General features: G+C 61.2%; 1 protein-coding gene across 1 annotated transcript; it reads right to left on the bottom strand.

Annotated features, from left to right (window-relative positions):
* Nucleotides 1-287: 287 nt before the first annotated feature.
* On the bottom strand, nucleotides 288-21,158 carry PPP1R10 (protein phosphatase 1 regulatory subunit 10). Its single transcript, XM_054177209.1, has 20 exons — nucleotides 21,004-21,158; nucleotides 15,614-15,732; nucleotides 15,427-15,513; nucleotides 15,175-15,310; nucleotides 14,105-14,156; nucleotides 13,931-14,008; nucleotides 13,143-13,313; nucleotides 12,943-13,045; nucleotides 11,235-11,341; nucleotides 10,541-10,641; nucleotides 10,307-10,454; nucleotides 10,043-10,198; nucleotides 8,992-9,238; nucleotides 6,930-7,005; nucleotides 5,624-5,848; nucleotides 5,384-5,489; nucleotides 4,705-4,800; nucleotides 4,556-4,622; nucleotides 4,211-4,509; nucleotides 288-404 (listed from the first exon to the last, which is right to left on the bottom strand). The coding sequence occupies exons 2-20, from the start codon at nucleotides 15,718-15,720 to the stop codon at nucleotides 295-297; spliced, it is 2,472 nt and encodes an 823-aa protein (XP_054033184.1). The 5' UTR covers nucleotides 15,721-15,732; nucleotides 21,004-21,158; the 3' UTR covers nucleotides 288-294.
* Between the last annotated feature and the right edge of the window lie 1,284 nt (nucleotides 21,159-22,442).

The following is a 22,442-nucleotide window of genomic DNA, read 5'->3' as shown; positions in this document are numbered from 1 at the left end:
TCAGCGCTCCGGCCGCCAGGGGGCGCTGCGGGGAAAGCTCCACCAGGGCCGGGGGCAGCTCCTGAAGAGCTGCTTTTTGGCGGGAGGGGGAGGGGGGAGCTCCAGACCCAGGGGTGGGGGTGAAGAAGAGGAGGAGGAGGAAGAGGAAGAGGCTGAAGAGGAGGAGGAGGCAGAATGCCATCGGCCTCACAGAAGCCATAAACCCCCGGAGGGAGCGGCGCCAAAGTCGGGGGCACAGGGAGCAGGGGGAGCCGGGGTGGGGGGTGGGGGAGGCTGGGGGGGGGGAGGCAGGGGCTAGGGCAGGGGGGGGCCGTTGACGCCGGGGTGGTAGAAGGCACAGTTGTTCTCGTACCTGCAGCTGCCCTTCAGCATGAAGTGGCGACAGACGGCGCGGCTCGACATGTCTGCGCGAGAGAAAACGGGGTGGGGGGGGGAACCACACCCAACGGGGGGGGGGGGGGGGGGAGGCGAGAGGGGGGGAGGGGCAGAGGGGGAGGGGAAGGGTAGAACAAAAACCGTGGGGGCCCAGCCAGGCGCCGGCGCTGCCCCCCACCCCCCGCGCGGCCTGAGCCGCCCCTGCGGACACCCCGCGGCGAGGCCGGCGGCGGCCGGGGCAGCAGCAGCAGCAGGAGGAGGAGGAGGAGGAGGAGGAAGGGCTGGGGGGCAGCAATGGGCCCTGGGGGGCGGCTGAGGGCCTGGCTTGAAGGGGGGGAAGGAAGTTTGGGGGGGAGGGGGGGGGGCATGGGGCTGAGCCCCACAGGTGGAGGGAAAGATCTCCAGGGGAGGGGTCTTAGAGCTAGGGGGGAGGTGTGGGGCTGGAGGGGGTTGTGGGGCTCAGCCCATAGGGCTCTGAGCTAGGCCTAACTCAGAGTTGTGGGGCTGGCTCAGCCCCACAGGAGCCTGAGCTCAGCTTAACTCAGATCTATGGAGCTGGCTTAGCCCCACAGGGCTCCAAGCTAGGCCTCACTCGGAGTTGTGGGGTTGGCTTAGCCCCATAGGGCCCTGAGCTAGGCCTCACTTGGATCTGTGGGGTTGGCTTAGCCCCATAGGGCCCTGAGCTAGGCCTCACTTGGATCTAGGGGACTGGCTTAGCCCCATGGGGCCCTGCTCCCTGTCCTCACACCTCTAGGGCTGGAGCTGGTTGTGGGGTTGAGCCCCACAGCATCCTGCTCCCTGTCCTCAGATCTGTGGGGTGGAGGCTAGGGCTGGTTATTGGGGCTGAGCCCCACAGGGCTCTGACCTAGGTCTAACTCGGATCTGTGGGGCTGAGTTGGCCCCAGAGGGCCCTGCTCCCTGACCTCACATCTATGGGGCTGGGGCTGGTTATGGGGCTGAGCCTCAAAGGCCCTGATCTAGGCCTAACTTGGACCTAGGGGGCCGGCTCAGCCCCCCAGATCCATGGGACTAGGCCCCACAGCTCCCCAGCCTGGCTGTGGGGCTGGGCTGGGCCCTGTGGGACAGCTCCCAGCATGCTTTGCTGCCTGCCCTAGAGCTGGGCTTAACCTTCCCCCCAGCGTGCCCTGCCCTCCGTAATAGCTGCCCTACAACTCCCAGCAGGCTTTGCGGCCTACTCCAGCACTGGTCCCAACCCCCCGTAGGCCCCAGGGCTCAATCTAGAGCCTGTGTTTAACTCCCAGCATCCTTTGCTGCCTACTCTAGAGCAGGCTCCAACTCCTAGCAGGCCTCAGGGCTCATCACAGAGCTGAACTCCCAACTCCCAGCATGCTTTGCTCTGCCCTAGAGCTGGGTTTAACTCCCAGCATGCTTCACAGCCTGCCCCAGACCTGGTCTTAACCTCACCCCATGCCCTCCTGCCAGCTGCCCTACAGCTCCCAGCAGGCCTCAGGGACCCCCTGGGTGCTGGACTCCCAACTCCCAGCATGCTTTGCTGCTGCCCTAGAGCTGGTCCCAGCTCCAGTAGGCCTCAGGGCCCATTCTGGAGCTGGTTTTAACTCTCAGCATCCTTTGTGACCTACTCTAGAGCAGGCTCCAACTCCTGTCAGGCCTCAGGGTCTACCCCAGAGCTGAGGTCCCAGGTCCCAGCATGCTTTGCTCTGGCCTAGAGCTGGTCCCAGTGCCGAGGGCTCAGGCCCTGCTCCTAGGGCTGGGTTTAGCTCCCAGCATGCTCTGCAGCCTGCCCCAGACCTGGCCTTTACCCCACCCCATGCTCTCCTGTTGGTTGTCCTCCAGCTCCCAGCATGCTTTGCTTGTCCTTGAGCCACGCTTAACTCCCAGGATGCTTTGCAGCCTACTCTAGAACTGGTCCCAACTCCCAGCAGGCCTCAGGGACCCCCTGAGAGCTGAACTCCCCACTCCCAGCATGCTTTGCTGCTGCCCTAGAGCTGGTCTCAGCTTGCAGTAGGCCTCAGGGGCCATTCTGGAGCTGGTTTTAACTCCCAGCATCCTTTGTGACCTACTCTAGAGCAGGCTCCAACTCCCAGCAGGCCTCAGGGTTCACCACAGAGCTCAGCTCCCAACTCCCAGCATGCTTTGCTCTGGCCTAGAGTTGGTCCCAGGGCCCTGTAGGCCTCAGGGCCTTCCCCTCGAGCCAAAAGCCAACTCCCAGCATGCTCTGCAACTGCCCTGGAGCTGGGTTTAACTCCCAGCATACCTTGCTGCTGCTCTACACCTCCTAGCAGGCCTCAAGGCCCAACCTAGAGCCAGATTTTAACTCCCAACATCCTTCACAGCCTACTCCAGGGCAGGCCCCAAGTCTCAGCAGGCCTCAGGGTCTATCCCAGATCTGAGCTCCCAACTCCCAGCATGCTTTGCTCTGGCCTAGAGCTGGTCCCAGTGTGCTGTAGGCCTCAGGTCCTGCTCCTGCAGCTGGGTTTAACTCCCAGCATGCTTTGTGGCCTACTCTGAAGCAGGTCCCAACTCCCAGCAGGCCTCAGGGACCCCCTGGGAGCTGAACTACCAACTCCCAGCATGCTTTGCTGCTGCCCTAGAGCTGCTCCCAGCTCCCTGTAGGCCTCAGGGACCATTCTGGAGCTGGTTTTAACTCCCAGCATCCTTTGTGACCTACTCTAGAGCAGGCTCCAACTCCCAGCAGGCCTCAGGCTCAATGTTGGAGCTGGTTTTAACTCCCAGCACGTTTTGCAGCTGCCCTACAACCTCCTAGCAGGCCTCAAGGTCCAAGCCAGAGCCAGTTTTTACCTCCCAGCATGCTCTGTGGCCTACTCTAGAGGCAGGTTTAACTCCCAGCATGCTCTGTGGCCTACTCTAGAGGCAGGTTTAACTCCCAGCATGCTCTGTGGCCTACTCTAGAGGCAGGTTTAACTCCCAGCATGCTTTGTGGCCTACTCCAGAGGCAGGTTTAACTCCCAGCATGCTTTGTGGCCTACTCCAGAGGCAGGTTTAACTCCCAGCATGCTTTGTGGCCTACTCCAGAGGCAGGTTTAACTCCCAGCATGCTTTGTGGCCTACTCCAGAGGCAGGTTTAACTCCCAGCATGCTTTGTGGCCTACTCCAGAGGCAGGTTTAACTCCCAGCAGGCCTCAGGACCCCTCCCACAGCTGTATTCTAACTCCCAGGATGCTCTGTGGCCTACTCTAGAGCTGGTTCCAACTCCTAACAGGCCTCAGAGCCTGCTCTAGAACCAGCTTTAGCTCCCAGCATGCCTTGCTGCCCACTCTAGAACCAGGCTTACCCCCAGCCTGCCTCGCTCTAGAACCAGGCTTACCCCCCAGCCTGCCCTGCTGCCCTGCTCCTCTCCCCCCTGCGCCCCGCAGCTGCCCTGCAGCCCGGGGGGGTCCCAGGCGTGGGGGGTGTCCCATGGGTGGGGGGTCCCTGCTCTCCCAGCATGCCCTGCGGCACTCCCAGCATGCCCGGCAGCACTCCCAGCATGCCCTGCAGCCAGCCCAGCTCTGCTAGGGAGGGAGTTGGGGTCTCCGAGTCCCCCCTTCTCCCTTCCCCTTCCTTCCCCTGCCCTAGAGCCCCATGGGGGGGCGGCGCCAGTCGGGGCCCCGGCCCCAGGGCCCCGGAGGCTCCATGGGGTGCGGGGGGGGAGGCTCCCCCCCCCTCCACCGGGGCAGGAAAGGGGGCGGGGGAGGCGGGGGCGGGGAGGGGGCCCCCACAGGCCCGTCCCAGCCGGGGCCGGGCCCCCCCCAAAGCCAGCCCCCCCCGCAGCCGCCTCCTCCTCCTCCGCCGCCGCCGCCTCCTCCTCCCCCCCCGCCCCGCGAGGGAGGGGCCGGTGGGGGGGGGCATTTACCTCCTCCGTGGCCCCCGCCGTGCCCCCGGGGGTGGTCTCCGGGGTGGCCTCTGCCGTGCTCGCCGTGGCTCACCGGGGGCCCCCCCCTGGAACCACCGCCGCCGCCATTGGGGGGGCCCCCGTTCCGTCCCCCCCCGCCCCCTCCTCCGCGGCATCGGTAGGGGTGGGGCTCGGCGCCGCTTCGCCCCCGGGGCCGGTGGAAGGGGCCCCCCCCCCGCATGCCGCCGCCGCCGTGGGGAGGAGGAGGGGGGGGGCCTCCTCTTAAGGACCCCCCCCCCCCCGTCGGGACCGTCCCAGAACTCGCCGCCGCCGCCGCCTCGGGGTGGGGGGGGCGGCCCGAGGAGCCGAGGGCCCCCGGGCAGGCCCGGGCCCGGGGGGTGATTGGGACCTCCCCCACCGCCTCCGTGGGGTCCTGTGGGGGGAAGACAAATCAGTGGGGGGAGCGCAGGGCTGTCCCACCCCCCCCCCCCGGCAGCTGCGGGGGCGACACTTACCGGGCATGGGCCCCCCCGGGGGGAAGTGCTGCATGGCCTTGGGGCCTGGGGGGAAGCCGTTGGCCATGGGGCCTGGGCCCAGCAGCCCGTGGGGTACTGGGGGGGGAAGGGGAGAGAGAAAAGTGAGTGAGGAGGGGGTGTAGGAAAAGAGGGGAGACCCCCCCCCCAATAGGTAACAGGTCCCTGCCCCCCCCTCCCCCCAGCTCAAACAGGGTGCAAGGGGCTGAGGGCACTGCAGGTCCTCCCCAGGTCTTTGGCACCAGGAGGGAGAGCTCCCAGTGCTCCCAGTCCCCTCCTGGTCCTCTCCCAGTGCCCTTCCCAGTGCTCTCCAGTGCCCTCCTCCTGCTCCCCAGAGTCCCTTTCTACTGCTCCAAATATCCTTCCAGTGCTCCCACTGCTCTCCCAGTCCCCTCCTGGTCCTCTCCCAGTGCCTTCCCAGTGCCCTCCTCATGCTTCCCAGTCCCCTTCCAGCACTCCCCAGTCCCTTCCTTGGCTCCAAACACCTTCCCAGCACTCTCCCAGTCCCCTCCCAGTGCTCCCACTGCTCTCCCAGTCCTCTCCCAGTGCCTTCCCAGTGCCCTCCTCATGCTCCCCAGTCCCTTCCTATTGCTCCAAACGCCTTCCCAGCACTCTCCCAGTCCCCTCCCGGTGCTGCCCACTCCCCTGCCCGCGCCCTCACCTCCGGCAGGCCCCGGGCCCTGCAGGTTGCCCAGCAGGTGTTTGATCTTCTCGGAGTAGTCCGGCTGCTTGAGCAGCTCCTCGGCCTTGTGGGGGCTGGGACCACCCTGGGGGGGACACACACCACAGCTGTGAGCCCCACAGCGCCCCCAGCAGGCTGCTCCCTAGCGGCGCCGCCGCCCCCCTACCCAGGGAGGAGGAAGGGGAGGGGGAGGCAGAGGACGGGGAGGCCGAAGGTTACCATGATGGAGCTGAGGATCTCCTGCATGTTGATGGGGGGGGCTGGGGCGGGGCCCTGGGGGCTCTTCCCTGCCCCCACGCTGCCCATCAGGTTCGCCAGCACCGGGGGCAGCTTGGTGCCCGGGGGGGGGGCGCCTGGCCCCCCCAGGCCGCCGGAGCCCTCGGGGCAGGGAGAGGAGGAGCCGCCGGGATCCTCGCCGAAGGGGATCTCCTCCGGGGAGCACTCCTGGGGAGGGGGAGGGGAGGGACACAGAGAGAGGGGTTAAGGGGGTGGGGAAACGCCCAGGGATCGGGAGGGATCGACTGGGGGGAGCCCCCCTCCCCTCCCCCGCATGGAGCCAAGGATCCCCTGGGGTGAGCCACCCACAGCATGGATCCAGAGGATCCCCTAGAGGGATCTCTCCATAGCCCGGATCCAAGGGATCCTCTAGGGTGAGCCACCCACAGCATGGATCCAGAGGATCCCCTAGAGGGGTCTCACAGCAGCCTGGATCCAAAGAATCCCCTGGGGTGAGCCCCCCACAACCTAGATCTGAGGGATCCCCTGGGGTGAGCCCCCCCCACCAGCCTGGATCCAAGGGATCCCCCTGAGGGGATTTCCCCCCAGCCTGACTCTGGGGATCCTTTGCAGCACTGACCCAAGAGATCCCCCATGGGCGATCTCCACCCAGCCTTGCTCCAATGGATCCCCTGGGACAATCCCCCCACAGCCCTCCTCCAAGGGATCCCCATGGGCAATCCACTTCCCAAGGAGTTCTAAAGGAAGGGGAAAGCAGCCCTGAACCAAGGATCCAGTCAGCTGGGATGATCCCCCCATGACCTTAAGCCAAGGGATCCCTGGGGGGTGATCCCTCTGCCCTGAGCCAAGGGATTCTTTGGATCAATCTGCTCTTTAAGTAGATCTAAAGTAGACAGAGGGAAAAGGCAGAAGCTCTGACAGCATCTGAGCCAATGGATTCCCTGGCATGATCCCCCCAGAGCCTTGATCCAATGGATCCCCTAGGACAACCCCCCCTTAGCCCTCATCTGAGGGATTTCCCCCCATGGGTGATCTGCTTCCCCAGTAGATCTAAAGCAAGGAGCAACCCCTTGCAAGGTGAGAGCAGCCCTGATGCAGAGATCTAACCAACCCCCTGGGATGATCCCCTACAGCCCTGATCCGAGGGATCCCTTATATCTATCTGCTCCCCAAGTAGATCTACTCAGGGCAGGAGAGGAGAGAGCAGAGAGAGAGGTCAGGGGGGATCTGGGGGGGTGGGGTGGGGGGGCCCTGGCGGCGCAGCTGGGCCCCAGACTGGATCCCTTACCTCGTCCAGAGGGATCAGTTTGGGCGGCAGAGGTTCGTAGGACTCTGGGTCAGGCTCGTGGGGGCTGTCTGGGACGCTGGGGAGGGAAGGAAGGAGGTCAGTGGATCCCTGGGATCAGGGATAAGCAGGTCCCACCCACTGAAGGGATCCACAGGGATTTGGGAACCCCGACAGCCCTCCCCCCCCCCGGCTCTAGATCCACAGATCTTGAGTGTGACCCCCGCAGGCTTTGGGATCCTCAGGGATCATGGGGGGATCGTTGGCCCTCTTTGATCTTTAGGGATCCTGTGTCTCCCCCTCCTCCCCACTAAGTGTCTGGACCCTGAGAGATCCTCTCATGTGTCCCCCTGAGACTCTGGCTGCTCAGGGATCCTGTCCACACCTTCCCCACAAAACCTCTGGATTCTTGGGGATCTTGTGTCCCTTTCACCACAGGGATCCCCTGTAACCCCCTAAAATACCATGGATCCTCAGGAATCTACTGTATGCACCCCCCCTGCAAAGCTCTAGATCCTCAGGGATCCTGGGTCCCCTTCACTGAGACTTCTCAGGGATGCTGTGTGCCCCTCCTCAAAACCTTGGGATCCTCAGGGATCTAGCTGTGTGTCCCCTGTCACATGTCCCCCAGACTCTGGATCCTGGAGAGATCTTTGGGGATCCCAGGAGACTCAAGCCCCAGCAACTCCCTCCCTGAGTCTGGAGCCATAGGAAGATGCAGCCTGAAAACATCCTTCCTCTGCTGTGGATCCTAAGGGATCCCCTGACCCTGATGGGTGGATCCAGAGGATCTGAGCTCCCTCCAGGCTGCAGATCCTCAGGGATCTGGGAAGATCCCAGCTTCCATCACCATCCTACACAGCCCCAAGGCCACCTCCTGCTCGGTAGGATCAGGCACTGGTATTAAGGGCTCTGGGGCAATCCCCTCCAGCCCTGAACCAATGGATCCCCCTGAGCTGATCTGCTCCCCAAGTAGATCTAAAATAGATCTACAGCAGATCTAAAGCAGGAGAGATCCACCACCCCCATTAAGGAGAGGCAGAACCCCTCTGGGTCCTAGTCAGGTGTTGCTGACCAGGCTCTTGGTCAGTTAGGACTGGTCAGGGTCAATTGGGGCTGGCTGGGAACATCTGGCATCGGTCAGGGTCAGCTGGGATAGGTCAGGATTGGTTGGGATAAGTCAGGATCAACTGGGATCTGTTGGGATCAGCATCAGTCAGGACTGGTTGGGATAAGTAGGAATTGGCTACAGTCATTTGGGATCGGCTGGGATTGGTCAGGATCAGCTAGGATAGGTCTGGAGTAGTTGGGATCAGTCAGAACTGGCTGGGATCAGTCAGAATTGGGCAGGATCAGTCAGAATTGGCTGGGATCAGCTGGGACTAGCTATGATCAGATGAGATTGGTCAGGATCAGTCAAGATTGGGTGGGATCAGTTGGAATTGGTTTGGATCAGTCAGGATAGGGCAGGATCAGTTGGGGTAGGTCAGGATTAGCTATGATCAGCTGGAATCAGTCACAAGAGGTCAGGATCAGTTGGGATTAGCTGTGATCAGTTGTAATCAGGTGGGATCAGTTGGGATAGGTCAAGATCAGCTGGGATCTGTTGTGATCAGCATCAGTCAGGACTGGTTGGGATAAGTAGGGATTGGCCACAATCATTTGGGATCGGTTGGGATCAGCTGGGATCAGTCAGAATAGGTCAGGACTAGCTGGCATCAGTTGGGATCAGGCGGGATCAGGCAGGACAGGTCAGGATCAGTCAGGATTGGCTGGGAACAGTTAGGACTAGCTATGATCAGATGAGATCGATCAAGATCAGTCAGGATTGGATGGGATCAGTCAGGATAGCACAGGACAAGTTGGGATTAGCTGGGATCAGTTGGGATAGGTCAGGATCAGTCAGAATAGCTCCAGACCAGTCAGGATTAGCTATGATCAGTTGGAATCAGTCAGAACAGGTCAGGATCAGTTGGGATAGGTCAGGATCAGTCAGAACAGGTCAGGATCAGTTGGGATTAGCTGGGATAGGTCAGGACTAGCCGGGACGGGCGGGGCCCCTCACCTCTCCTTGGAGAGGAAGAGCTCCTGCAGGATGCCTTTGACCCTCTCGGCCTGGGTGAAGCGCTCGCGGCTGCCGCTGCCGGGCAGCACCAGGGGCGCAGGCAGGTCCAGCGGCTTGGGGTAGGCCCAGGGCAGCTTCTCCTCCATGGCGTCGTGGCTGAGGCGCCGCGCGGTCTCGAAGGCGTGCCGGTCCAGCAGCATCTCCCGCTTGGCAGCCTCCCCGAAGTCCTTGATCTTGTTGACGTTGACTGCAGGGGGGCAGGAGGGCAGCTCAGGGCCGGGGGCGGCCGCCGGGGGCAGGGACACCGAGCCTCGAGCCGGCGGCAGCGGAGCGCGGCCCTCGGCACCGCGCGCGGATGGTTTCACCGCCCCTCCAGCTCACCAAGGGCATGGAGAAGGTTCCCAGGGGCATGGAGAAGGCACCCAAGGCCCTCAAGGTCATGAAGACCAAGCCTCAAACCAACACTATCGAACTGTGGCCCTCAGCACCATCTGGAGATGGTTTCAGCTCCCCTCCAGGTTATGGAGATGGCCTCCAAGCTCATGGAGAAGGCATCCAAGGCCCTCAAGGTTGTGGAGACCAAGCCTCAACATCAAACCATGGACCTCAGTACTGTGTGGAGATGGTTTCACCTCCTCTCCAGGCCATGAAGTCCCTCAGCTGCTCCTCCCAAGACCTCCAGACCTTTCTCCTCCTTCTCCAGCCCCTTCCCCTGCTTTGTTTCCCTTCTCTGGACTTTGTCCAGGCCCCTCAAGGTCCTTCTTGGAGTTGAGAGCCCAGAACTGAGCCCAGGACTCAAGGTGTGGCCTCCCCAGGGGCCACTTCCTGCCCTGGTCACACTGTGGTTGGCCCAAGGCAGGCTGCTGGTGGCCTTCTTGGCCCCCTGGGCTCACGTTGGCTCATCTCCAGCCACTGCCACCCAAGCCTTCCCCATCTCCAGCCTGAAGCCTTCAGGGGGTTGGTGGGACCCAAGTGTAGGACCCAGGCCTTGGTGACTTTCATCCCATGGCTCCAACCTGCCCAGGGCCACCTGAGGCTACTTGGGGCCTACCTCTCTCAGTCTCATCCAGCTCGAAGTAGAAGTACTCCCTCAGCTTGCCCTCCTCAGGCCAGGTCACTGTCTTCTTCTTCCTCCCCTTCTTGCTCAGTTGGCCTCCTTCTGAGCCAAGCTCATTGCCTTTGGGGTCCCCTCCTGCATCTGCTGAGCCTGAAGAAGGAGCAAGGGGGGAGCTCAGTGCCTCTGAACTCCCTTCCCAGCCCTGCCCCAAGCTCCAGGGGCGGTTTCTCCTCTCCTCCCTGCCCCCCAGGCACTCACCAGTCTCCATTGGCTCTGCCACCTCCACAGCTGGCACCGGGGTGCCAGGCCGCTCCGACTCCAGCGGCTCCGCGGCGGCGCTGGGCTCCGGGGAGTTGGCTTTGGTGGAGCCGGCGTCGGCTGGGGGCTTCCCCTCGAAGGGGCTGGGCTGAAGGGGGGGAAAGGAGAAAGGTTTTGGGGTGCTCAGGACAAGGAGAGAACCCCCCCAGAACACAAGGAAGATTTCCTCCTCACCTTGGCAGCTGTAGGGGACAGAACTTTTTTCTTCTTCTTGATCTTGATGCCAGGGATGGGAGCGGAGTTGAGGGCATCCAGGAAGCCAAGGCCCTCCATGGCTGGGGGGCACAGCACAGGGGTCACCCCAAAAGGCCCCAGGCAGCAGCCAAGCAGCCCCCCAAAAGCCTCCTAGGATCCCCCCACAATGGCCTCAAAAGATCCCCCCCCAGTCAAAGGGCAACAGAAAGGTGCCCCTGAGAAAAGGGCACCCAAGGGTCTCCCCAAAATTGTCCCCAAGGCACCAAAGGGTCCCCCAAAAGTTGTCCCTAAGGCACCCAAGGTGTCTCCAGAAAGGCACCAAAGGGTCCCCCAAAAATTGTCCCTAAGGCACCCAAGGTGTCCCCAGAAAGGCACCAAAGGGTCCCCCAAAAATTGTCCCTAAGGCACCCAAGGTGTCCCAAAAATTGTCCCCAGGGTACTCAAAAGGTCCCCAAAAAGGCACCCAGAAGGTCCCCAAAAAAATTGTCCAAAAGGCACCCAAAGGGTCCCCCCAAAAGGCACCCAAAGGGTCCCCCCAAAAACTGTCCCCAAAGCAGCACCTAAATTACCTTTGGAAAGGCCTCCAAGTGCCCCCCCCCAACCTTTTAAAGTGTCCCCCCAGCCCCCCCCCCCCCCCGAGTGGCCCTGAGCCCCCCCAGAGCCCCCCACTCACGCTGGGGAGGGATGATCTTGACTTTGATCTCCTTGGTGGCGTTGGGAGCTGTGTTCAGGGGTTTGTATTTCTTCTCGGCTGGGGGCAGGTCCCCAGGCAGGGAAATGCTGTAGGGAGGAGGGGAGGGGGGCTGAGCTCAGGGACCACCAGGGCACCCCAAAACCAGCAACCCTCCCCAAACCCTGAGACCCCACCCCCCTCAAGAGCACCCCCAGCTCCCCAAAAGCAGCCCCAAGGGAAGCCAGAGTCCCCCAAAAGCAGCTCCAAGACCCCCAGGAGCAGGTTTAAGACCTCCAAGGGTGCTAAAAGCAGCCCGAGACCCTCCCAAAATTCACCCCATCCCCCCCAAGAGCAGCCCAAAGACCCCCAAGAGGGTCAGAGCTTCCCAAAAGCGAGTCCAAGCCCCCCAAAAGTCGCCCAAAGACCCCCCAAGAGCAGCCTGAGCCCCACAAAAGTAGGCCCAGGGCCCCCAGGAGCAGATCTGAGCCCTCCAAGGACACTAAAAGCAGCCCCCAGACTCTGAAAGAAAGCCCAAGACCCCCAAGAGAGGGTCTGAGACCCCCAAAAGCAGCATCAAGACCTCCAGGAGAAGAACTGAGCCCCACAAAAGCAGCCCACAGACCCCTAAGAGAAGGTCTGAGCCCCACAAAAGCAGCCCCAAGATGCCCAGGAGCAGGTTTGAGACCTCCAAGAGCCCTAACAGCAGCCTGAGCTCCCCAAAAGCAGCCCCAAGACCCCCAAAAGCAACCTGAGACCCCTCAAAATCCACTCTGGTCCCCCTAAAGCAGCATCAAAACTCCCAAGAGCAGCCTGGGACTCCCCAAAATCAACCCTGGCCCCTCCAAAGCAGCCCCAAGAGCCACAGGAGAGGGTCAGAACTCCCCAAAAGTGGGTTCACCCTCCATGAGATACAGGCCAAAGACTCCCAAAAGAGGATCTGCCCCCCCCCAAAGTAGCCCCAAAATGCCCAGGTGCAGGTTTGAGACCTCCAAGGGCTCTAAAAGCAGCCTAAGCTCCCCCAGAGCAGCCCCAAGACCCCCAAAACTGTATCTGAACTCCCCCAAAGCAGGTTTGAGACTACCAAAACCAGGTCAAAGACCCCAAAAAGCTGCCCCCAGTCCCCCAGAAGTAGGTCTGAGACCTTCAAGAGTGAGTCCAAGCCCCCCAAAAGCAGGTCCAAGGCCCTTAAAAAGAGCCCCAGGCCCTCAAGAGTAGGTCTGAGCCCCTCAAATGCTGATTTGAGACCCCTAAGAACAGGAGAACCAAGACCACCAAAAGCAGCCCCAAGACCCCCAAGAATGGATCTAAGCTCCTCAAACACTGATTTGCAACACCTAAGACCACCAAAAGCAGCCCCCAGCACCTCCAAAGTGGGTCCAAGACCCCCAAGAACAGGTCCAATGCCTCCCAAACCAGCCTGAGATCCCCAAGAGTGGGTGTGGGACCCCTCATAGCAAGTCAAAGCCCCCCAAAGATCAGACCCTAGTCCCTCAAATGCTGTTCTTAGACCCCTAAAAGCAGCCCCAAGCCCCCCTAAAGCAGGTCTGAGTCCTCCAAGAGCAGATCCAAGACCACCAGAAGCAACCTCCAGCCCCCCAAAAGCAGGTCCAAGGCCCCCAAAAAGGGTCCAAGGCCCCCTAAAGTAGGCCCAAGACCCAATAAAGCAACACCAACCCCCCCCCCCAGCAGGCCCCAGCCCCCCACTCACTTCTGCCTCTTGATGGGCATAGGTTTCAGGTTGTATTTGTCACTGCTGGAGGCAGAGTTCACTTTCTTCACAGGCACCAAGGAAGGCATCTCCATCTCCAGGCCTGTTTTTGGGGGGGACACACAAAGGCCATCAGCCCCCTGAGCCCCCCCAGGAGCCCCAGAGCAGCCCGGGGGGGGGTGGGGTGGGGGGGCAGGTACCAGTGGAGCGGAATTTGGCGTGGCTGGGAGCTGTGGTCCGCAGGGATTTGGGCTTCTCCCTCTTCTTCTCTGGCATCTCCTCAGCTTTAGCCTCAGCCTTAGCCTCCTGGGGCTTGTCCTGCACCGGGGCCTTGCCTTTGCCTTCCTCCTTCCGCTTCTTCTTGTCCCGTTCTGGGGAAGGGGAAGGGCAGGGAAAGGCTGAGGAAGGGGCTGGGGAGGGGGTGAGGAAGGGGCTCCGGGGGGCGGGGAGGAGCCGGGGGCAGGCAGAGGAGGGGGCAGCAGGGGGCGGGGAGGAGCCGGGGGCAGGGGGAGGAGGGGGCAGCAGGGGGCGGGGAGGAGCCGGGGGCAGGCGGAGGAGGGGGCTCCGGGGGGTGGGGAGGAGCCGGGGGCAGGGGGAGGAGGGGGCAGCAGGGGGCGGGGAGGAGCCGGGGGCAGGGGGAGGAGGGGGCAGCAGGGGGCGGGGAGGAGCCGGGGGAGGAGGGGGCAGCAGGGGGCGGGGAGGAGCCGGGGGCAGGCGGAGGAGGGGGAGCCGGGGGCAGGCGGAGGAGGGGGCTCCAAGGGGCGGGGAGGAGCCGGGGGCAGGCGGAGGAGGGGGCTCCAAGGGGCGGGGAGGAGCCGGGGGCAGGCGGAGGAGGGGGCAGCAGGGGGCGGGGAGGAGCCGGGGGCAGGCGGAGGAGGGGGCAGCAGGTGTGTGTGTGGGGGGGAGGGGGCAGGGGTGGGATTGAGGAAGGAGCTCAAGGGGGCAGGGAAGAGGCAGTGGGGGGCTCAGGGGTGGGGAGGGGGCTCACCAGCTGGCTGGGTGCTGCTCTGGGAGCGGATGACTCCCATCCAGTCACTGACCAGGATGGAGGCCAAGCGTCGCAGCTCTGCGAGAGAGAAAGGGTTAAGTGAGAGGGCTGGGGGGGCTGAGGGGGTTCTGGGGGGGTCTGCAGGCCCTTAAGGAGGCTCTGGGGAGTGCTCACCTTCATCATCGCTGGATTTGCTGAGCTGCTTCACCAGCTTGGCTGTGTTGTTCTGCAAGAGGTGGAGACAGGGGCTGGGCAAGGGCCAAACCCCACCCCAGGTGGGACTGAATAATCCACCCTGGGGGCCAAAAGCCACTTCGAGGAGCACAAAGGTCCCCCCAGGACTCAAAAGCCACCCTGAGAGGGAACACAGGCCACCCAAGGGGGCAAAAACTATCCTGGGGGACACAAAAACTACCCAGGGGGACAAAAAAGCCACCCCCAGGGGGACAAAAGCCATCCCAGGGGGGCACAAAAGCCACTCAAGGTGCCAGAGGCCACCCTGGAGGACCCCAAACCCACCCCAGAGGATCTGAGAATCACTTCAGAGGACCCCAAAGCTACTCAGGGTCCCAGAAGCCACCACACAGAACCCAAAATCCACCCAAGGGAGCCAAAAGCCACTCAGGGATCCAGAAGCCATCCTAAAGGACCCCAAAGCCACTACATAGGACCCCAAAACCACCCAAGGGAACCCAAAGTAATCCTGGAGGACCCCAAAGCCACCCTGGGTCCCAGAAGCCACCAAAGAGGAGCCAAAATCCACCCAAGGGAGACAGGAGCCACTCAGGAATCCAAAAGCCACCCCAGAGGACCCAAAGGCACCACCCAGGGACCCAGATGCCGCCCCAAAGGATCCTAAAGCCACCCTGGGGAACACAAAAGCCACTCAAGGACCCAGAAGCCACCACAGAGGACCTTAGAAGAGACAAAAGCCACCCCAGAGGACCCCAAAACCACTCAGGGTCCCAGAAGCCACCAGACAGGAGCCAAAAGCCACTCAAGGATCCAGAAGCCACCCCAGAGGATCCCAAGGCCACTCAGGGACCCAGAAGCCACCCCAGGGGATCCAAGAATCACCTCAGAGAGCCCCAAAGCCATCTTGGGGGTCACAAAAGCCACTCGGGGTGCCAGAAGCCACCACATAGGACCCAAAACCCACCCAAGGGAGCCAAAAGCCACTCAGGGATCCAAACACCTCCCCCCCAAAGCCCCCTGGTGGAGGGGGGCCCAGAGGTGACCCTGACCTGTTTGAGGTGGTCCACAGTGAGGGGGAGGTGCTGCAGGGTGAGGAGGATCTGCTGCAGGAAGGGAACATTGTTGGTGGCTTTGGAGGCGGTGAGCCAAGTGTTGAGCAGCTTGTAACCCCCGATCCGGATAAACCTGGGGGGGAAGGGGGAAAGCCAAGGGAAATCCATCAGGGTCAGAGCAGGATGAGTTGGGGGGGGAGGGGTGAGCCCCAAAAAGCTCCTCCTGGAGCTGCCCTCTCCCCAGCTCACTTGGCCAGGATGTCCTGGGCCCGAGTCTGCAGCAGGATGTTCAGGTAGATGCAGCGGCTCACGAGCTTCTGCGAGTCCTTCATCAGGCTGGGTGGGAGGGGACAGGAAACAAAGGGTCAGGACCCCCCCAGAAGGGCACAGTGACACCTCGGGGGGGGTCCCCCACACCGGGGGGGGGGGCACTCACTTGAAGATTTTGGTGATGCCCTCCATGCTCTTGACCTCTCCATCGCGGCCCAGGAAGCAATCCAAGCCCTTCAGGAGCTCCTTGGGGTCGATGGGGCCCGAGCCCATGGCAGGAAAACCCTGAGGGGGGACACAGAAGAGAAGGGGGGGGGGGGGTGTGAGTGGGCACTTAGGACAGGCTGGGGACAATCCTGGGGGTCCCCTAAACCCTGGCAGCCCCCTCTCCAAACTCTCCCTTCCACTCTCCTCCAATTCGACCTCCACATCCCTTTGGCTCCTTCAGAAAGGTGCCCCTCCCCCCCCCCCCCTAAAAAAGAGCCAAATCGCCCCCAATGTACTGCTGGCACCGTTTGGGGGGGGGACGACACGTCCAAAGGACACCCCCCCACCCCACACCCCCCCCGGGGGTATCAGTCACCCCCCGGGAGGTGACACCAGGGTGACAAAGTAGCCTCCCCGCAGGGGGCACTGCCAACCCAGCACAGGCTGAGGACGGCGGGTCCAGGGCACATGGGGGGAGGGGGGGCAAAAAACGCCCCCGGGGGGGTAAGGTGAGGGTCTGGGGGGGTGCCCAGCACCCCTGTTTTTACTCCCCCCCCCCCCCCCCCCAATTAATTCCCCCCCCAATGGTTAATGAAGGAGTCGACGCTCAAGGAGGGGCAGAGTCGGCGCAGACCTGGGGGGGGGGGCAACGAGGACGGCGCAGACCGGAGGGGGGTCCTCACCAGAACCCCCAACCCCCCCCAGCTCAAGGTACAATTCAATCACCCAGCAATCAGCTCAGCCTCTTTAATTAGCAGCTCACTAATTAAAGCCAACAGCCTACTAATGACCCCAGCAGCTCCCTGCCCCAGATCCAGCCTAACCCAACCCCCCCCCGGGGGGGGGCACATTCATCCGGGGGGGTGGGATTGGAATTCAACCTCCTGACGTCAATCAGCTTCTCAATTAGTGTTAATTAGAAGCTTCTGTGGCTTAATTACCCCCAGCTTGGCTAAGGCAGGAAGAAAAGTAGCAGCTGGGCTGCTTTTTGGGGGGAGGGGGGGGACACAACCCCAAATTGGCGGGGGGGGGGGGGGGGGGGGGGGGGGGGGGGGGGGAGTGGGGGTAGTAAACCCCCAGGCTCCCTTTTCTCCTCTCAATGAAGCCTTAATGAGCTGGGCCCTCATTAAGAGCCCCCCCCGGGTTAATTACAGCATACAGGAGCTGAGGACTCCCCCAGTTCATTTGAGGGGGGGGGGATGGGGGAGAGGATTGGCTTTTAAGGGGGGCGGGGGGCAGAGGTATGAGCCAGGCCTGAGCTGCCCCCCCCCCCCCGGCAAATTAACTCCAGCACAGACACCCCCACATTTTACACCCCCCCAGTAAACAACAGAAACCACAATTAAAGGGGGGGGGAACCTCCTCGGAACCCCAAACTGGGGGGGAAGGAAGCATAAAAAGTAACCTTTGACCCTCCCCTCCCCCCCCCGAGGCCAAGCACTGCTGGCTCATGGGGAGGCCAACTTGTGAACCCCTCCCCCACACCCCAACTTCACTGTCCCAAGAGTGCCGGCCTGGCTTGGGGGCTGTGTGGGCCCCCCCAAAAAGAATTTGGGGGGGGTCTCCCCCACCCTATTTCAAGCTTTTTATCCCCTTTGGGGGGGGTCACAGAGAAGCAAACAGCAGCCCAGCACACCCACAGCCCCCAGCCCCCTCATGGTGGTTAAACATTAGCTGGAAGAGGATAAAAGAGGGGCTGGGGGGACCCCAAAATGCATCGAGTCCCCCCCAGGGGCACAAATCGACTACTCGGAGTGGGGGGGAGCAAATCAGAGCCCCCGGAATGGGGCGGGAGGGGGGGGGGGGGGGGGGGTGGGAGCTGGGAACCTCAGCAAGGCCCTGCCCAGGGCTCAGCCACGAGGCTGAACAAGGCCTCACCAACCCCCCCCCCCCCTCCGGCTCACTTCTACCCCCCCAAAACAGCCTTTTGGGGCAATTTCAGGCAAGGGGGAGGGGTCACAGTGACCCCAACCCCACGGATAAATAGGGGGGGAGCTGCCCCTTGTGCTCCCCAAGGCCCTGGGGAATGCTACCACTGGGAGCAGAAGGCCTCTGCCCACACAGGCCTGGCTTCAGCCAGGGGGGGACAGGGAAGCTTTTGGGCAATGAAGTTTGGTTAATTGTGATCAATTTGAGCTTTGAACCCCAGCTTGGAGGGCGGTGTTGGAGCAGGAGGGGGGAGGGAAAAACCAGCAGCTCCAGACCCAGTGTGGGGACAGAGAGAAGGCAGAGGGGGAAAGGAAGAGAGAGAGAGAGAGGGGAAGGCAGAGGGGGAAAGGAAGAGAGAGAGAGAGGGGAAGGCAGAGGGGGAAAGGAAGAGAGAGAGAGAGGGGAAGGCAGAGGGGGAAAGGAAGAGAGAGGGAGAGAGAGGGGAAGGCAGAGGGGGAAAGGAAGAGAGAGGGAGAGGGGAAGGCAGAGGGGGAAAGGAAGAGAGAGGGAGAGGGGAAGGCAGAGGGGGAAAGGAAGAGAGAGGGAGAGGGGAAGGCAGAGGGGGAAAGGAAGAGAGAGGGAGAGGGGAAGGCAGAGGGGGAAAGGAAGAGAGAGGGAGAGGGGAAGGCAGAGGGGGAAAGGAAGAGAGAGGGAGAGGAGAAGGCAGAGGGGGAAAGGAAGAGAGAGGGAGAGGGGAAGGCAGAGGGGGAAAGGAAGAGAGAGGGAGAGGGGAAGGCAGAGGGGAAAAGGAAGAGAGAGGGAGAGGGGAAGGCAGAGGGGGAAAGGAAGGAGGAGAAAAGAGAGGGAAAGGGTAAAAAAGGAGAGGAGGAAACAGGAGAAAAGAAGGGAAAAGAGGAAAAGAAGAGAAAAAGAGAAAAACAAAAAGGGGGAAAGAGGGAAAAGAGGAAAAGGGAAGGGCAAAGTGAGAGAAGCAGGGGGAAAGAGAGGGGGAAAGGTGAAAAAGGAGAAGACGGAAAGAAGTGAGGGCAAAAGGCAGGGAAATGAAAGAGAAAAGGGGGAAGAGAGAGAGAAAAGAGAAGGCAAGAGGTAGGAAGGGCAAAAAGAGAAGACTTTGGGGTTTTTTGCCCAGGCAGAGCTGCTGCAGCAGTGGAGGCTGTGGGATGTAAGGAAGACCAGAAAGGTGCTTACCCGGCGCGGTGAGGCTGTTCCCTCCCTGTCTGCTGAGGTAAAACCAAGTTCCCTTCGCTTCCTAAGCTGCCAAAACGGGGCAAATTCACCCCAAAATAATTAAAAAGGCAATTTCCTCTTTGGGTTTTGTTTTTGGGGGGTAGGGGGAGTGAGGAAGAAGCCCCCTCCCCCCCCCAAAGAGGGCTGCTCGTTAACAATGGTCTCTGGGGTGGTTTTGGTGTGGGGGGAAGGGGGAGGACGAAGCCCAGTGGTAGCATTGCCCTGTGCCAGGTGGAGAAGGCTGCTTTGAGCTGACCCCCAAGACCCCCCCCCAACATCAAACACAACCAAAGCAGACTCTGGGGAAGGGAAGGGAAGGGAAGGGAAGGGAAGGGAAGGGAAGGGAAGGGAAGGGAAGGGAAGGGAAGGGAAGGGAAGGGAAGGGGGATTTTTGCCTGCAAGCTCCTGCGGACAAAAAGCCTGGGGGGGGGGGGGGGGGGGGAAGTGCAGGAGGAATTTTGAAGGGAGGGGGGAAAAAAAAATCGAGGAAGGCTTAAAAAACCCCGCACAAAACCCCCAAAAAAAGGATTAGGTGAAGGCAGAAGGGGAAAGATTCGAGAAGGGTCCCCGGGCGGTGCGGGAGGGAGGGGTTGAGCCAGGGCCGGAGTTGCATCAGCCGCGGGCGGCGGCAGGGCCCCGGCGCCATCTTAGCGGCGGCAGAGCAGAGGGCAAAGAAATGAACCCAAGCTGGGGGGCAGAGAAAGAGGGAAAACCAACCGAGACCAGCGCGGGCAGGGGGGGAAATCACCACACGAGCAGCAACACAACGACCCCCGCACACCACCCCCCCACACGCCACCTTGTATCCACCACCACCACCGAGCAACACCGAACGGATTCAACCCGCGGGGGGGAGGAGAAGGGGGCCCTGAGGGGACCCTCCCCGCGCACCGCCGCCAACACCGCGCCGAGCATCGCCCCCCCCGGCCCCCGCACAGCGGACCGGCAGAGAGAGGGGCTGCGAGCAACCCCACCCCCCCCGCCCCGCAAACACGACCCACAACCACAACAGGGGAGAGGGGCTCCACCTGCAATGAAACCCAGCTGCGAGTGCGGGGGGGGAGGAAAAAAAAAAATACAAGGCAGCGATCAATCAGGCGACCGAGGAGAGGGCAGGAGGGGAAGGAGCCGCAGGCGGCGGCAGCGCAGGACAAAGCGGCGCCGGCGCCATCTTGGGCTCCGCAGCTTCCCCTCGCAGCCGCGGGAGGGGGGAGGGAGAGAGGAGGAAGAGGAAGAATTTGCCCCCACCCCAACCCCCCCCCGGGCGGGGGGGGGTGGGGGGTGTCCTCATTAAGTGATTTTATGAGGGGCGGGGGTCTCCTCCAGCCAACTTCGGCTGGGGTTTGCCTGTTCCTCCCCTCAGTCCCCCCCCCCCCCCGGCAGGTTTCGGGGCGGGGGGGGGGCGCTTAAGCCTACGCCTGCCCTAGCAATGCTTTATTGCTAGATCGCTTCCCCCCCCTCCCCGTTTCCCCCTCCCCACTTTTGCTGCTCTCTCTCTTCCCCCCCCCCCCGATTGTTTTTTTTTTTTTTCTGCGCAAAAAATTCCTACAATGGCACCTAAAAAATAAAAATAAAAACATAAATCATTCTTTTTGAACAAGATCTCGCCCCCACAGCCGAGCCCCCCCCGCCCGCCCTCCCCCAGCACATTTCCCCCTCCCCACCCTCTCTCCCCCCCCCCCCAAAAGAGCCCTCCCCAGCCCTGCAATCTTTATGTACAGATTGCTCGCTTCCAGCTCCTTTTCGCCCTCCCCCACTCCGAAATTCACCTCCCAAAGCGATTTTAGGGCTTTTTTTAATCAAATTTTTCAGGGGGGGGTGGGTGGGATTGGGTTGGGCTTTTTTTTTGGGGGGGGGGTCCCCTGCTTGCTTTCTTTAAACCTTGGGAGCTCTCACCATTCCCCTCCTCCTCTTTCCACCACCACCAAATCCAAACCTTTTCCCTCCAACACCCCACATCCCCCCCCATAAACAGCCCCCAGCCCCAGAACCCACTCCCCTCAAACCTCCTCCTCCCCCCACCCCCAAATTCCTGGAGGGTTTCACCACCTTTTTAAGCCAAGCCTATGTCCTCCTCATCACACAGTTGGGGCTCTCTTCCTCCCAATTTTGCCCTCTTTGGTACCAATTAAAGGATTTTATGGGGGGGGGGAGGGGAAGGAGAGGAGGGGGGTTTGTTTTTGGGGGGTAGGGGGTGGAGGAGATTCAGCTGGTTGCAAATTCAACACTTACTAGAGGCCAATTATTTTGCTCGCCGACAGCGCTTCAAGGGTTGGGTTGTGGCATTTGGTGGTGGTTGGTGGTGGTGGTGGTGTTAGAGGCAAAAAAACGCTCGGGTTTGGGTCATGGCTCTCAAAAAAGGCAACTTTTTGGTTCTCGGGGGGGGAAGGAAGAGGATTCAGAGAGGATTTGAGTTTGGGGGGGGGGGGTTGCTGTTGGTTTGGGGTTTTGGAGGGGGGGTTTGGATTTAAAACCCTGCAGAGTTTTTTGCTTGGTTTTGTCCCGAGCTAAACGATGCAAAAGCAAGGAAAAAAGGTTTTTAAAAAAACAAAAAAACCCAAAATAAAGGTCGGGGGTTTTTGTAGGTTTTTTTTTTTGTAGCGGGAAGTTGCTTTGTTTTTTGTTTTGTTTGTTTTTGGTTTTGTTATGTCTGTTTTAAGTGGAATTCCATCGAGTTTTGGCAAACGGCTTCCCAAGGACGGTCCCAAGGACGAGGAGGCTGCGCTGGAGGCTCTTCCACGGGGGAGCAGGGAGGGGAGGGAAGGGGAAGGAGGAAGAGGAGGAAGAGGAAGAGGAGGTAAAGCGCTTTTTTTGGGGGGAGGGGGGCAGGGGGGGGTTGCTTTTTGGTTCTTCCCCGCTGGCTTTAGGGTTAATTCTAGTATTTTTTTTTTTGTTGCTGCTGTTGTATATTTGTATTTTTTTTTTGCTGTTGTTTTTGTATAGTTTTTGTATTGTATTTCGTATAGATATATATATTTTTTGTTTCGGTTTTTGTTTTTTTTTTTGTGGCTTTTTTTGTTTTCTCGTGGTAAAGGCGACGCCGTCCCTCAAGAGCAACCAAACCTGGAGCGGGGAAAAGGAGAAAACAAAAAAAAAAACAAAACAAAAATAAAGGGGGGGGAACAAAAAAAACAGTGAGGGGGAGGAGAGGAGGAAGGGGGGAGGGATTGAGCACAACAAATAAAGGGGGGGAAAAAAAGGGGAAAAACGTAAATTAGAAGCAAAGAAGAAAAAAAGACACGAATTGATTAGCACTCGAGATCCCCGGGGGGGGGGGGGCTTTAAAAAATGCTTCGGAAGGGCCTAGGGCAGTGTGGAAGAGGGGAGAAAAAAAAAAACAGCCGAAGGAAACCGCCCTGGAAAGGCGCAGGGCTGGTGGGGGGGGCAGGGGGAGGTCGCCTCCTCCTCCCCCTCAGCTCCTGAGGGCAAATGAACCGCGGCAGGGTCCGGCCCGCGCCGCTGGGGGCTGCGGCCGCTTGCTGCGAGCGAGCGAGCGAGCGAGCGGGCGGACGGGGATTCCCCCCCCCCCGCCCCGGCGCTCCGCGGGAAGGGGAAAAAGGGGGCGCTCCCCCCTCCCGACCCCGGCCCCTCCCCAAGCGCCACCACCAAAGCACCGCCCGGCCGCAGTTCTCTACTCACCTCCACCCAGCCCTCAGAATGGCGGCGGGCGG

Source organism: Dryobates pubescens, chromosome 39 (genome assembly GCF_014839835.1).
Source record: "Dryobates pubescens isolate bDryPub1 chromosome 39, bDryPub1.pri, whole genome shotgun sequence".
Taxonomy (NCBI): Eukaryota; Metazoa; Chordata; class Aves; order Piciformes; family Picidae; genus Dryobates; species Dryobates pubescens.
The sequence above is the reverse complement of the archived record's forward strand: the minus strand, read 5'-3'. Positions and strand labels throughout refer to the sequence as shown.